The sequence below is a fragment of the Ambystoma mexicanum genome, chromosome 2p (assembly GCF_040938575.1).
Source record: "Ambystoma mexicanum isolate Mex_15411 chromosome 2p, UKY_AmexF1_1, whole genome shotgun sequence".
NCBI classification, from domain to species: domain Eukaryota; kingdom Metazoa; phylum Chordata; class Amphibia; order Caudata; family Ambystomatidae; genus Ambystoma; species Ambystoma mexicanum.
Genome location: NC_090923.1, coordinates 366,181,350 through 366,193,603, shown reverse-complemented (window position 1 = coordinate 366,193,603; position 12,254 = coordinate 366,181,350). Strand labels below are relative to the sequence as shown.

At 44.9% G+C, this 12,254-nt stretch overlaps 1 protein-coding gene across 1 annotated transcript in view; it reads right to left on the bottom strand.

Annotated features, from left to right (window-relative positions):
* Positions 1 to 12,254, bottom strand: part of PSMD6 (proteasome 26S subunit, non-ATPase 6) — a 104,740-nt gene that overhangs the window by 81,804 nt on the left and 10,682 nt on the right. Inside the window, exon 3 of the mRNA XM_069643712.1 lies at positions 164 to 309. Coding sequence (XP_069499813.1) covers positions 164 to 309 — 146 coding nt within the window. The remainder of the gene's footprint in view (positions 1 to 163; positions 310 to 12,254) is intronic.

Genomic DNA, 12,254 nt, shown 5'->3' with positions numbered 1-12,254 from the left:
AATCAGCTGCTTAAGGAGACAGGAATACCCAAGCCATGACCATGGTTCTCTGTGGTTGTATCCCGTGGTTGGTTTGATAACCAAATCAAACTAACATAACATGCACACCATCAGAATTAAAAACAAGCATGCATTCAATGGTTCCATTTTTTTCTCTTATTACCTTTTGGCCTTTTCTGTGTTTCGTGTGATAAGATCATTATCCATATAAAAAAGTCCAATTCGAAGGAGATAGAAAACAATATCAAGGCGATGTCCCAGAGCTACAGTTTTGTCATACGTTTTACGAAATGCAGTCAACGCTCCATCCTGAAACAAATAAGATATAATCATAATCTCATTTTGCAAAACAACAATTTCTGTGGCTTAGCAACAAAGTGTAGCTAGAGTACTTTTCAGTACAAGAAAAGAACATGTGGCCCAATGGGAATCCCATTCGTTACAATTGCCCAAATTCCAGCAGACAAACACTTTTATTGAATTTTGCCCTTAAGAATTACAATAGTCTTAAATATTTATACATATTTTGAACAAGTCATCGAAACAAAAAGCATAGCCTGGCAAGAGAATATAGTAATAGATTTACACCATCCATGTAGTTGAGACGAAAAAGGGTTCAAATATGACTTAGCCCCAATGCTTTTTAAATTTGTAGCTTGTGGACCTACCTTTAAACCTGCAAGGTGTACAATTTTACCACCATAGTTGTATTCACCAATTAGAACCTCTTGCGTATACAAAGGATATGGTTTTAATAGACCAAACCGCAATCTGCATACAATGATCTATCACTGTAGTTCAGCAATACTGTATGCGTAATGACAAACAGAAACAAGCATTGGCAAAACCAATAGTTGGGCTTTAGTCATTTATAGGCATGAATTTGTGTTTTCCTTATAACAGACTCAAGTATTCAAGCTGAAATGCATGTCATCATAGGACTACTACGTGGGCAGATTGCTTTGGTTCACAGATTAGATCAAAAAGTTAAAGTAGCAGCTGAGGCACAAATTCAGTAGCTTTCACAGCCGGCTGCGAACACCCATGCAATGACTTTGACCTCTAAAACATCCAGAATGGCATCAGCAATGTTACAACAAACCCAAGTCTATATTACTGGGCTGAAAACTATGTGCAACTGTAAAATACATTTTAGTCAATGTATGTATATTACATCAGGTGGACACCTTGATCCAATAAATCCCCCGCCCCCCCCCCCCCAATTGCCACAGGCAGGCCCTGAGGAGACTCCTCTTCGCCACATTGGACATGGTCGTGAGATGTAGGCCCAAGCTTGGGCCCAACGATGGAGAAACAATGTTTGCCATCAACGGGTCCTCGCTGCTGGAAGTTACCGCGTGACCGTAGAGGAGGAAGAGATGGAAGAACACTATAAAAACTATCCAAAACCCAAAAAGGAACCCACACATTTTGGGGAGCGAAGCATGAGGACTCCCGACACTAGAAACGTGCAGTAAAAATCTGAAAATGGCCAACAGGTGTGGAGCTTAGGAGGAGTGTAAATGGCTGGGGCAGAAGGACAATGATTGGTTATAGAGGAGCATTTTATCACTCTAAAGCAAAACTGCTTTTTCTTTTTTTTACAGAGTATGGTCTTGATGTCGGAATATTCACGAGCATGAGAATCCATTAGAATGAAGACTGTTAAGGGGAATTCTCAGTTCTGTGCTAATTCCCTTCAACCTTAGAGACCCCAAGCTCTTTTTCTGTACTTTTTCTCACTCATCATTGATCTGATTTGGAATCAGTTTTCTTTGTTTTTGGAGTCTGACAAACTCCATAGGCATCTACTTTTGTATTGTTACACACAGCACCTTCAAGAGCAGTGTCACAGAGAAATCATTTGAATTCCTCATTAGGTTTAAATAGCTTCTCTTGGGTGAACTACTTACTGTTCCCAAGAGTAGTAAAGTGAAATTGACTTGTTTTTCCTATGTAGGTCCAGTACACCCCATCTTATGTGGAAGTAGTAGCCCCTTTTCCTTTTTACTCATGTAATATTTTTTATGTTACCCTCACTAAATTTAATGGCTGGTGACAGTGGTTTAGATTTCCTACCATTGCGCGTTTTTACTGCAGGCTGAATCCTCAGCTGCAGTATAGTACCAACGGGTGACCATTTTGTCAAAATGGTCCCGGTCGTCTTTTTTCACCATTTTTTGCCTGGGAGGTATTTCTTGGGTTTTACTCGGTGCGCCAAACCAGATCTAACCCTTTTGTTCGTTTTGCCATTTGCAAGCTTCAGTACTGAATCCCCGCCTCTGGATCCAGTGTGTAACAGGATAGGAAGCGACGGAGGTGACTGAAACTCCCTGTACTTAATCTCCTTGGTTACCTGAATGCACCCAGTGCCGATTGGCTGGCTGTCCTTGCAGGACAGCCACCCTGCTGTGTGAGTGACAGCTAGGCTGTGCATGAATGGGAGGAACCTGCGTAAAAGGCGAGGTTTCTTGGACAGAAGGCAGAGTCAACCACTGCCCGAAACATCTGAAGGAATCTGGAATAGAAGCTTGCCGCACCCTCCTGGACCGTTGAACTACCCGGTGAAGCCCTGCTGCAGTGCTGAAGCTCCAATTGCCGAATCAACTAGAGAAGCCCAGAACTGACAACTTTTCCTTGGGTTGGTGGGACCAACTGACCCCAAGGCGAACTGTGCTGGAAGACCTTTCCCTGCTGGCTGTACTTCTTTGCTGCTGCTGGAACCAAGTGCCAGGTGTCAGGAAACCCAGAATCGAGTGTATCGTAAGCCAGACCAGAGCTTCAGGAAATTCCTGAGGACCGTCCTAAAGCAGGACAACCCAAGCCCATGTCACCTCAGAGTGCTGGACTCCAGAAGCAAGGGAAGCCCATCAAGTGTCCAAGATCCGCAGTGGTGCTATTTGCCGGTACCTGAAAACGCAAAGTGCTGCTGATCTGAATAGAGCCTGTAGCTGCCGCTGACCTTCAAACTGCAGTGCAGGAGTCCTCCAGACGCCCTCCCTCTTGTCCCCACGACTGAGGACCATGATGTCATGATGCCTACCCCCAGAGTACCAGGCCAGGCCCAGCACCCCCGGGAGCAGGCATCACGCCCCCGGGTAAAGGCCCAGCGGCCCTTTATAGGGGCTCTTTGGACTCTGTCCTGGCACCATAGGCGCCAGGCTCATAAGGGGAAGTGTTTGGTGCACTTACCTGAAGCAGACCATGTTGCACACTCACCTGATGCAGACCATGCTGCATGAAGAACCAAGCCAAATGAGGCTTAGGAGGGACTATTTTTCTGAGGGAACCATTTTGTTACTTGGGTGGGGCTGTGGAAGAATACTCACCTGGAACTTCTTCCAAGGCTATTTAAGCCACGCCCGGACAGCCACACGTGCTTCGCGTTGTTCGACATCCCAGCAGCTGAACGCTCACCGTGTCAGCTCCTGCACCTGGACTCCAGCCACGCCCGCCTCGAACCTGGAACACCTGTAAGGAAAGAAGAGAAGAGAAAGGTGAAAACCAAGAACTTATTCAACCTTCTTACCTGCATCCGGAATCTTCACGCCAGTGTTCCTGAAGGAGGACTTCCATTTAAAAGCATCGCGTTGCTCGCTGCAGCGCTGCGCTTCACTCACCTGTTCCCGAGACGCCGCCCGGCTCCATCGCGGCTCTCAGCACCAGTCGCCACATCTCTGCACCTAGGGGAGAGAAGAAGAGGCAAAAGGTGAGCAAGGGAACACAAGAGGAAGGCCGAATTTACAACCATATTACTTACCGGCTTTTCTTGGTGAACCATTCCACATCTCGGGTCGGCGCCGCATCTTTGGCAGGTACCGCACCCCGGCACCTATGGGGAAAGGACAAAAGACATTACTGGGGAATTATAAAGACATTTAGAGGGGTCGCCCTCATCACCAATTCACCTGATTTTACCACCGGCAATTTAACCCCTCAACGCATCGCCTTGGTTCTGCACCTGAAATAAAGGACAGATCACAGGCTTTATGGTGCAGCAGCACAGGACCAGTCTCTGGATTCTTGGTCATGGTGACAAAGAACAGGCACTGATGGGAACTTTCAGCAGCAGTCAACAGAAAAGGCTCTCAAAGGATTATTCTGTGCTTCGCGTGGCTGTTGATTTGGCACCCTTTTCAAGGTACCAGATCAAGGACAGTCGTTGCTGAAAGGATCCTGCTCATGATCTTGGTCCAGCACTCTGCGAGGGGACTTCAAGGAGTTCAATCTTGCTTCTGGAGGTCCAGCACGAATCCACCAAGGTTTCCGTAAAATTCATTCTTTGGAAGAAGTTACACAGCACTCGGGTTCGAGGTCCCATGTTATTAGCGGTTTGACGCCGATTAAGGTCACAGCTCGTCGTGGGATGGCTTGAAATGCAAGTCTTCTTAAGAGCGATTGGTCCAAACAGTCTATGGGTTGGAGTCGTCGGGACTCCTCCGTCGCATTAATTAAGAGGTCAGCACAAGCAGCGTTACACAGCAGGTATCTCTGGTCACTGAAGTAGCAAAAGCAGTCTTCTCCTCTTCATCAGATTTTCTGTTCCAGTGGTCGACTGGTCTTCAGCTTCTAGATCCAGGCCAGATATACAGGAAACTGCACACCACCTCTACAATCTTTCCCTGCAATTTACAGAAGGGGCAAGTGGCTGTCCAATCAGGCACACCAGAATAGAAAAAGGTTAGTGTAGTTTCAGACTCCTTCACTTCCTACCTTCAGACACTCTGGAGCCTCGACAGGCTACACAAAGGGTTCCCACCGAACAAAACAACAACCAGGACCTCCCCCACGGCAGAAGGACCAAGAAAGGACAAGCACACTAGAAATGGCGAAAGAAGCCACCATTCAAGCAGAATGGTGACCCTTCTGTGCATTACTGCGCCTTGTTCGACTGCCGGCGAGTATAAAAAAAAAGAAAAAAAAAGTCTGTTTTAGTACATCCACTGCCACCAGCCAGAATAGTAAGCTCATCACTGTATGTTACAGTAGTAGCAAGAAAGGGGATACCATGCATCACCCCAGCACACTCCGCATAAGGTGGTGTGTGCTGGTCTCACAAAATAAAAAACGTAGAGGGGTTGGACATCCCTCTCTACCCTTGAGAACATGTGTTCTGCAAGGTAAGTCAATAGAAATGGAGAAGCCCAACGGGCAATACAGCAACACTGCACAGAAAGTGCTGTGCGCTGCAATAATAAAATGTAGATGCCCAAAAAGTTATAGTATAGGATAGATTAAAAAATAAAACGATGGAAAGTCAGAAACAGGATACCCATAAAAAGAGTAAAAGAAAGGGTGAGTGGGGACCATTTTTCCCCCACACATTCAGGATCCTAGAAAAACAATCCACACGTCCAGCAAGAAAAGTGCTGGGGTTCTTACGTGTGAAGACGATTTTGCATATGAATTGAAATCTAACCTAGGAAGGGAGATGATTTGGAGCCAGATCCTAGCAGGGAAGGGGAGCCAGTATCGCACAAAGTGGCGATTTAGTGGTCAAATTCCCTAAAGCCAGTGCAAAGGCAAGCAGCAGCGCGGTGGGCCACTGAGTAGCCCGTACCTCTATGCTGAGAGCATTACCCCCCCCGGCAATCAATACCCGAGATCACTATAGCATGCACACCAGGTCGGAAGTATTGTGGTAGGAATATGGTCTTATCTAGGGGAGTCAAGAGGTCGGATAATAAGTTGCTCAAGTCTTTTTTGCGATGTGTTGAAAAGGATAGATTGCAATCACCAATGAAACCTAGTAATGGCTGAGTGGGCGATGGTTGAACTCATCTAAATGCATTTCGTCCAGCTATCTTGGAGTGGGTTTCCGCTTGATTAACTTAAAATGAAGGAAATAAGTGAGGTTATTGTACTATGCACTGGTAAACATTTTCAGGTTCCCAAAACAAAAGGGGAGCTCCAGGGAAACCCCACAGGCATGGCACCAGTTATGGACTTTGCCCCCGTTAAGATTTACTCAGTCCTGGTAAGGAGCTTGAAGTGGCAGAAGAATTGTAGACCCCTACTAGAAACAACACTAGCTGCTCCAGTTAAGTCAGAAGACCTGGGGGAAGGCAGCTCATACAGATAGCTGCGGTGAAGACCCAGGGGTAATGGTGCATAGGTGAGTTTCGGGAATGGGCCTGGCTGGCAGCGGTTCTGGTCTCCAGTTCAGGACTTGCAGTTATGGATGGTGCATGTAGCTGGACTTCAGGATCAGTGCAAGGGCCTACTGGCAACGAGGAGACAACAAAGGACATCAGCTTGGATGGGCTAACTTAGCGTGGGGGACATAAGCAGCAATCAAGCCACAAAGGTGGGTGTCCCTTATTGATGTTACTTAACAAGCAGAGGGTACATCAGCTCAGTGTTGGAGATCGGGGGACCCCTACTCAAGATAAGCAGGCCTTAAGTAAATCTGGGTGCAACAAAATACAGGAGCACATGAAAAGAAGAGCACATTGATGAACCAGTTATCCTCATAAGCGGTAAAGACCCATGGTAGGCTTCTCCTTGTTGAACCTTGGACTAGTGAATGAATGAACCTTTCACGCCACTCCGCCAAGCTAAACCTGGGTGTCATGCCTTCTTGGGCATTACCAAGGCTTTTGGTCACCATTAAAGGACGGTTCCATCGCCTCCAGATTATTTCTACAGTGAAGGAAGATATGGGCACTGGCCTTTCTTATAGGCAGCAAGATTTATACTGGCTTTCCACGCTATTGATGGCCTTCGATCAAGGCCAGTTCCCTTTGCTTGCTTCATCTCCAACACAATCTTTCTTCAGGTTCTACTCTGTACTGCATTTTGTGTTTTGCCACTTGCAAGTTTTACACTTTTTAACCATATACACATTCTAACCATATAATTCCTTGCAAAGTGTTTGTTACAGTGCACCTTTTTAGGGGATATAGAATTAATTAAATGGCTAAATAACTACATATACAAAATGTAGGGCTGGGGGTGACATTTAAACTCAGATTATCTATCCTGGATAACCATCTCAGAGACACTCAGGGTGCAAGGCTCTAACCAATCTACTAGTTCCATGAACACAGTCAAGGTTACCTCTGACCAGGAGGAAGCCGTCCCAAAAAAATAAAAAATAAATAAAAAGGGTAGTGGTTCACACAGATGGGAGTTAAACAAGGTAGCCATTTTTATCAAGGCCCTAGCCAAATGTCATCCTTGCAGTCAACATTAAAATAAAGTGCACAGTAGTGCATCAGAAACATAATAGACTGCTACCTGCTGATCATGCAATGTAAAAAATAAATAAATAAATAAAAAGAGTAATATACATCAGAACAGGAAAAGGCAGGTTGGGGGAAGTCACAGGTCCTCCTGCACCAATATCCACCAGGGAGGTAATAGTGCTACACAAAAGGTAGAAATGGGGGATAGGAATAGACCAGTACTTGTCCTATGAAGTGGGCTGCAGAGGCAAGTGGCTGGAATAAGCACCCGACTTACCAAAAGGGTCAGGCAAAACCAGAAGAGCCAGCAAACATTCTTGGGGCCACAAAGGAATGAGGTTAAACAGCAGCAAAATTGAGCTATAATGCCTTGGACAGATCTATTCCAGTAGAATATACATTTTTCAAACATTGCCATTATTTATTCTTGTCCTATGCACAATAGTGAAGTCAAAGCTTTTGAGGCATATGACCACCCATGCCACTTGGGGTTCTCTTCACATGTGCATCAGTCAATTAAGGACACATGGTGCCATTTGATAATGTGCGCTTTCTACTGTAGAGCCGATCCGTGGAATGACAGCATGCCCTCAACCAAAAAGGAGGGCTAGATTGCTATCTTTCCTCGAGGATCAGCACGTACACCCTGCTGGGGAGACAGAAAAGGTGCAACATTGCTACACCAATGTTATAGGTCAGTTGAGAGCCATTAATGCATGGCTGGAAGTTAGGGACTAGTACTAGTACAGCACTGCTGGGCCCAAGTGTTCTGCAGGTCGTGTAACTGTGAGACTTTCTTCTGGGGGGGAAGGGCTCCTTCCATGGTATGAAACATGCACAAGTTTTTGACATGAGCCTTTTTTTTTTGAGGGTCAGCCTGTGGAGAATATGTTATACTGGCATGGTATGTTCGAATTGCTCGATTCTGAGATTTATTTTATTGTGCATTTAGTTTATTATAATAATTTTTTTAACATGCTATAAAGTAACCAATTATACACATTTTACGAACAGTCATGTATAATTTTTTTGATAAAGCTCCAAATAATTCTGACAATAATACAGTACAACGTTAAGGGCAGTGCAATTGCCAACCTTCATACCCAATCATACAGGCAATGGACTGCTATTGGGTGAATTGTACAATTGTGATTGAAGTCGATTCACCCTCCATTAGTTTGATCCAGAATCGCTCACTCGCAATCATGTTCGGGTCAGCCAGTAATTTCTAAAAATGGTGGAGGGTTTCAATACATAATGCACCTTTACAAAATCTGCAGGCTCTACATATTTTGCAACCCTCCGATCGGGCCCCACCCTCTCTAGGGGTCCCCAATAGGTTACAGCAGAAGCACAGAGTTGGGAAACCACACTAGGTAAGATGGTGTACTAGCAGAACGCCTGTGCAATTGGCCAAAAAAGTTATTTCCATTTCATGATTTTATCTTGATCATTGGCCCATTTGGCTATTTGGAGTATTTTTTATAGGTCTTGCATGGATTGACTAAAACCCGCCTCAATAAAAATCTCTTCACAATAGGGACAATATGCAGATCCACAAACAAGGTCTCCGAGGTGGAACCAAGACGTTATAATAAACCCTGAGCTTTGCAATGTTTGCACTGTTCTCCATGAGGCAATTCCCATTTTGTGCCATAAAACCACGAAGGGCAAGGAGATGAGAAGGCGAAGGCCTAAATGTTTGTTTTACTTTCTTATATAGCGTGCAAAACCCAGGGGTATCTGGGCACTTTACAGGTACATAATTACAGAAATACACATAAAAGAAAAATGCAATACATGATACAATAACAGAATATGTACAGGACTATACAGGAATATACATATGCCTAGAGTATACACGATCGACAATTTCAGGACATAGTAGAGGTAGCAGCAGGCCTATGGACAGCAGGTACTTAGACTATGGGCAAAGTCGGTAGGGTCGAAGTTACGTTATAGAGCAGGCGTCCTTAATTAGATTGTGCAAACAGCCAGGTTTTTACTTTGTGTCGGAAGGAGAGGAAGGTAGGTTTAGCCCTTAATGCAGTAGGTAGCTTGTTCCAAGTCTTGGCCGCGATCACCGGGAAGTTAAAACCTCCTGCTCTACTGAGTTTGTAATTAGGGATGTTTAGGCAGTGGGTGTAGTTAGTTCTGGTGGGTCTAGTGGATTCCTTTCTGGTAAATTTGTCCATCAAATATTTAGGGGCTGAGTTATTGAGGCACTTGTGGGTGATCATGAGAGTTCTGAAAGTAATCCTGTCTCGGATCGGTAGCCAGTTGGTGTTGTGCCGGTTCTGTGATATATGGTTATTTCGAGGGATATTGAGAGCACATCTGAGTGCATTACTTTGGAAGACTTGTAACTTATGAAGTTTCTTTTGGTTGGTACCCATATAGAGGCTATTACAATAGTCCAATTTGATCAGTACAAGAGCTCTTGCAAGGGTAATGCAGCTGCTAGGAGTCAAGAAAGGTCTGCAGGCATTTATCAATTTTGCTGTGTAGGCAGTTGAGGATGAGGTGGCATTGATTTGCCTTTGAAGGGTTAAGGCAGAGTCTAAGTAAAAGCCTAGGGTTTTAGCTTCTTTGTCAACTGTAGTGAGTTTGCCGTCAATGTTAATTGAGGAATATTTTGGGCCTAGTTTATTAGGTCTTAGCTTCGAACCGATAAGTAAGAGTTCGGTTTTGTCATCATTAAGACAAAGGCTATGATTGGCCATTCAAGTCTGTATTTTGCTGAAAATTTCGTCTAGGTAGGTGTAGTCGCCTGATAGAGTGATCAATATTTGTGCGTTGTCTGCGTAATTTGTATATGACATGTCAAGCTCATCTAGGTGGTCGAAAAGGAGCTTAGTGAATATATTGTAGAGGGTGGGGGGATACACAAGAGCCCTGTGGGACTCCACATTTGAGAGGGGATGGGTCAGCTGCGGCAGTAGGAGAGAAGACCCTCACGGATCTATCTGTCAAGAAGGAGGTAACTTAAGCTGCGGCTTTACTGGAGAAGGAGGCAGCTGTGGTAAGGTGGTTCGTTAAGATGTTAGGGTCGACTAATTCGAACACTGCCGATAAATTCAGAAGTAACAGTAGAGCAGGTTTTCCATTGTCCCTAGCCTCATCCATTTGGAATTTCAGGTTCAAGAGGGTGGTTTCTGTCCCATGCTTTGGTCTGAAATCAGATTGTCTGAGGCAAGAGTCTCAAGATGATTTTGAATTTGGATATATGCGGCTTTATCCAACATTTTTAGTAGAAAAGGCACAGTCTTAATTGGCCTGAAATTAGTGGGGATATTTGGATCAAGGTTGTGTTTCTTGATGAGGGGCATGACCCCAAGCGTCTGAGGTTTTTAGGGACAGTGCAGGAGGCATTTATAAAAAGGGGGGGATATAAAGGGGCAAACTCTTTCGCTCCTTCCTTTTTGATGGAGGCTGTGCAAATGTCCATCTAGATGGTTTAAGACTTCTGATGATGGCTTCAACTTCTAGTGCAATGACAGGGGTGAATTCAAATTTTTTGATAGGTTTGGAAGATGAAGCAGTTTGGGAGCTCGGATCGGTCTGAATAGGGTTTGAATTACAAGTTTTGGCAGTGGCAGATAGATTGCAATAGTGTGATTTTATTCAGTAAGGCCTTTTGGATGCTGGTGCACCAGAGAGTATACTTTTTGCAGGAGTCAGGGAAGGGGCAGGGAAGATTCAAGTTCTTTAAAGGATGGTAAAAAGTTCCGTTGTGCTAGATTTAGCGTTAGAGATTCTAGTATTGTAGTTTATTCTTTTTGTTTCCAGGATGGCAGTTTTATAGGTGGTGGAGGTAGTTACGAATGTATCCTTGTTCATCATGGAGAGATTCTTTTTCCAGGACGCCTCTGCGTCTCTTTTGGCTTTGCAAAGTGTTTTTAGTTCTGAGGAGAACCATTTATTAAGGTGTGCTAGGAGTTTAGCTTTCCTTAATTTGAGTGGGGCAAGTTGGCAAGGGCCTTCAGTAGAATTTTATCGTATAGTTCTACCATAGAGGCAGGATCTGAGTTAGGAGGTGCCTGTTGGTGGGTGATAGATTGCAGTAGGGGGAGCATTCTTTCTGGTGTGATTAGTCGATTGTTCCTAGTTAGAGCGGGTGGGGCTAGTAGGTCCTTGGGGGACGCTTGTTTGGTGTCAAAGATTTCAAAGGAGATGACATTGTGGTCTGACCAAGCACATGGAGAGTTTGCTAGGATTTTGTTATTGCAGTTAAAGTCTGCTACCCAATCTAGAATTCTGCCTTTACAGTGTGTAGTATGAGCAATGCGAAGCCTAGTTGTAGGATGGTATTCTGGATGACTGAATCATTAGTGTCAGAGTTGTCGTGGAGTCCAAGGTTTAAATTGCCTAAAAGTAGGATTCGTGAGTTAGGTTGTGTTTAGGGAGAGGAGGCAAGATATGTCTTCCTCGGAGGATAGTGGGCTTGGAGGTCTGTATATGAGGAGACTAAGGAGTGTCCGCTCTGAGGAGAGCGGAATGTTCACTGAGAGGAATTCTCCTGATGGGATACCGGTGCTATCTACTTCTGTGAGGGCTAGGGTGTTTTTGGCAATGATGGCTACCCCACCTCCACTCTTGGTAGTTCTATCGGATTTAATAAGGTTATATTCGTGCATAAGAGCTGGACCTGCAGCCATGTTTCATTGACCGCAAGAAAATCTAAGTTGTTGGCTGTGATGAGATCAGAGATATCAAGGGCATGAGCGATTAATGATCCAACATTAATAAGGGCCCCCTTGACGGTGGCTGCTTCAGGTTGGGGAGGTAGAATGGGTATAGGGGGTACTAGAGGGCTGTGAAGATATTTAGTGGTATTAATGGAGTCGTTGACCGTGAAGGTTTTGGATTGGGCGCAGAGCTTGGCAGCAGTGTTGAAGCGGGAGTCAAGTCTAATTTCTATAGGCAGTGGAGCACGGTGAGATCAAGGCTTTGGGAGCAGCCTGCATGGTGGGGTTGTGGGTCGAGGCGGTAAGTTGTGGTACATGGCAACTGGGTCCTGTTGAAGTAAAGTAGGTGTGTCTACAACTCTTTAGTAACTAAGGTAGT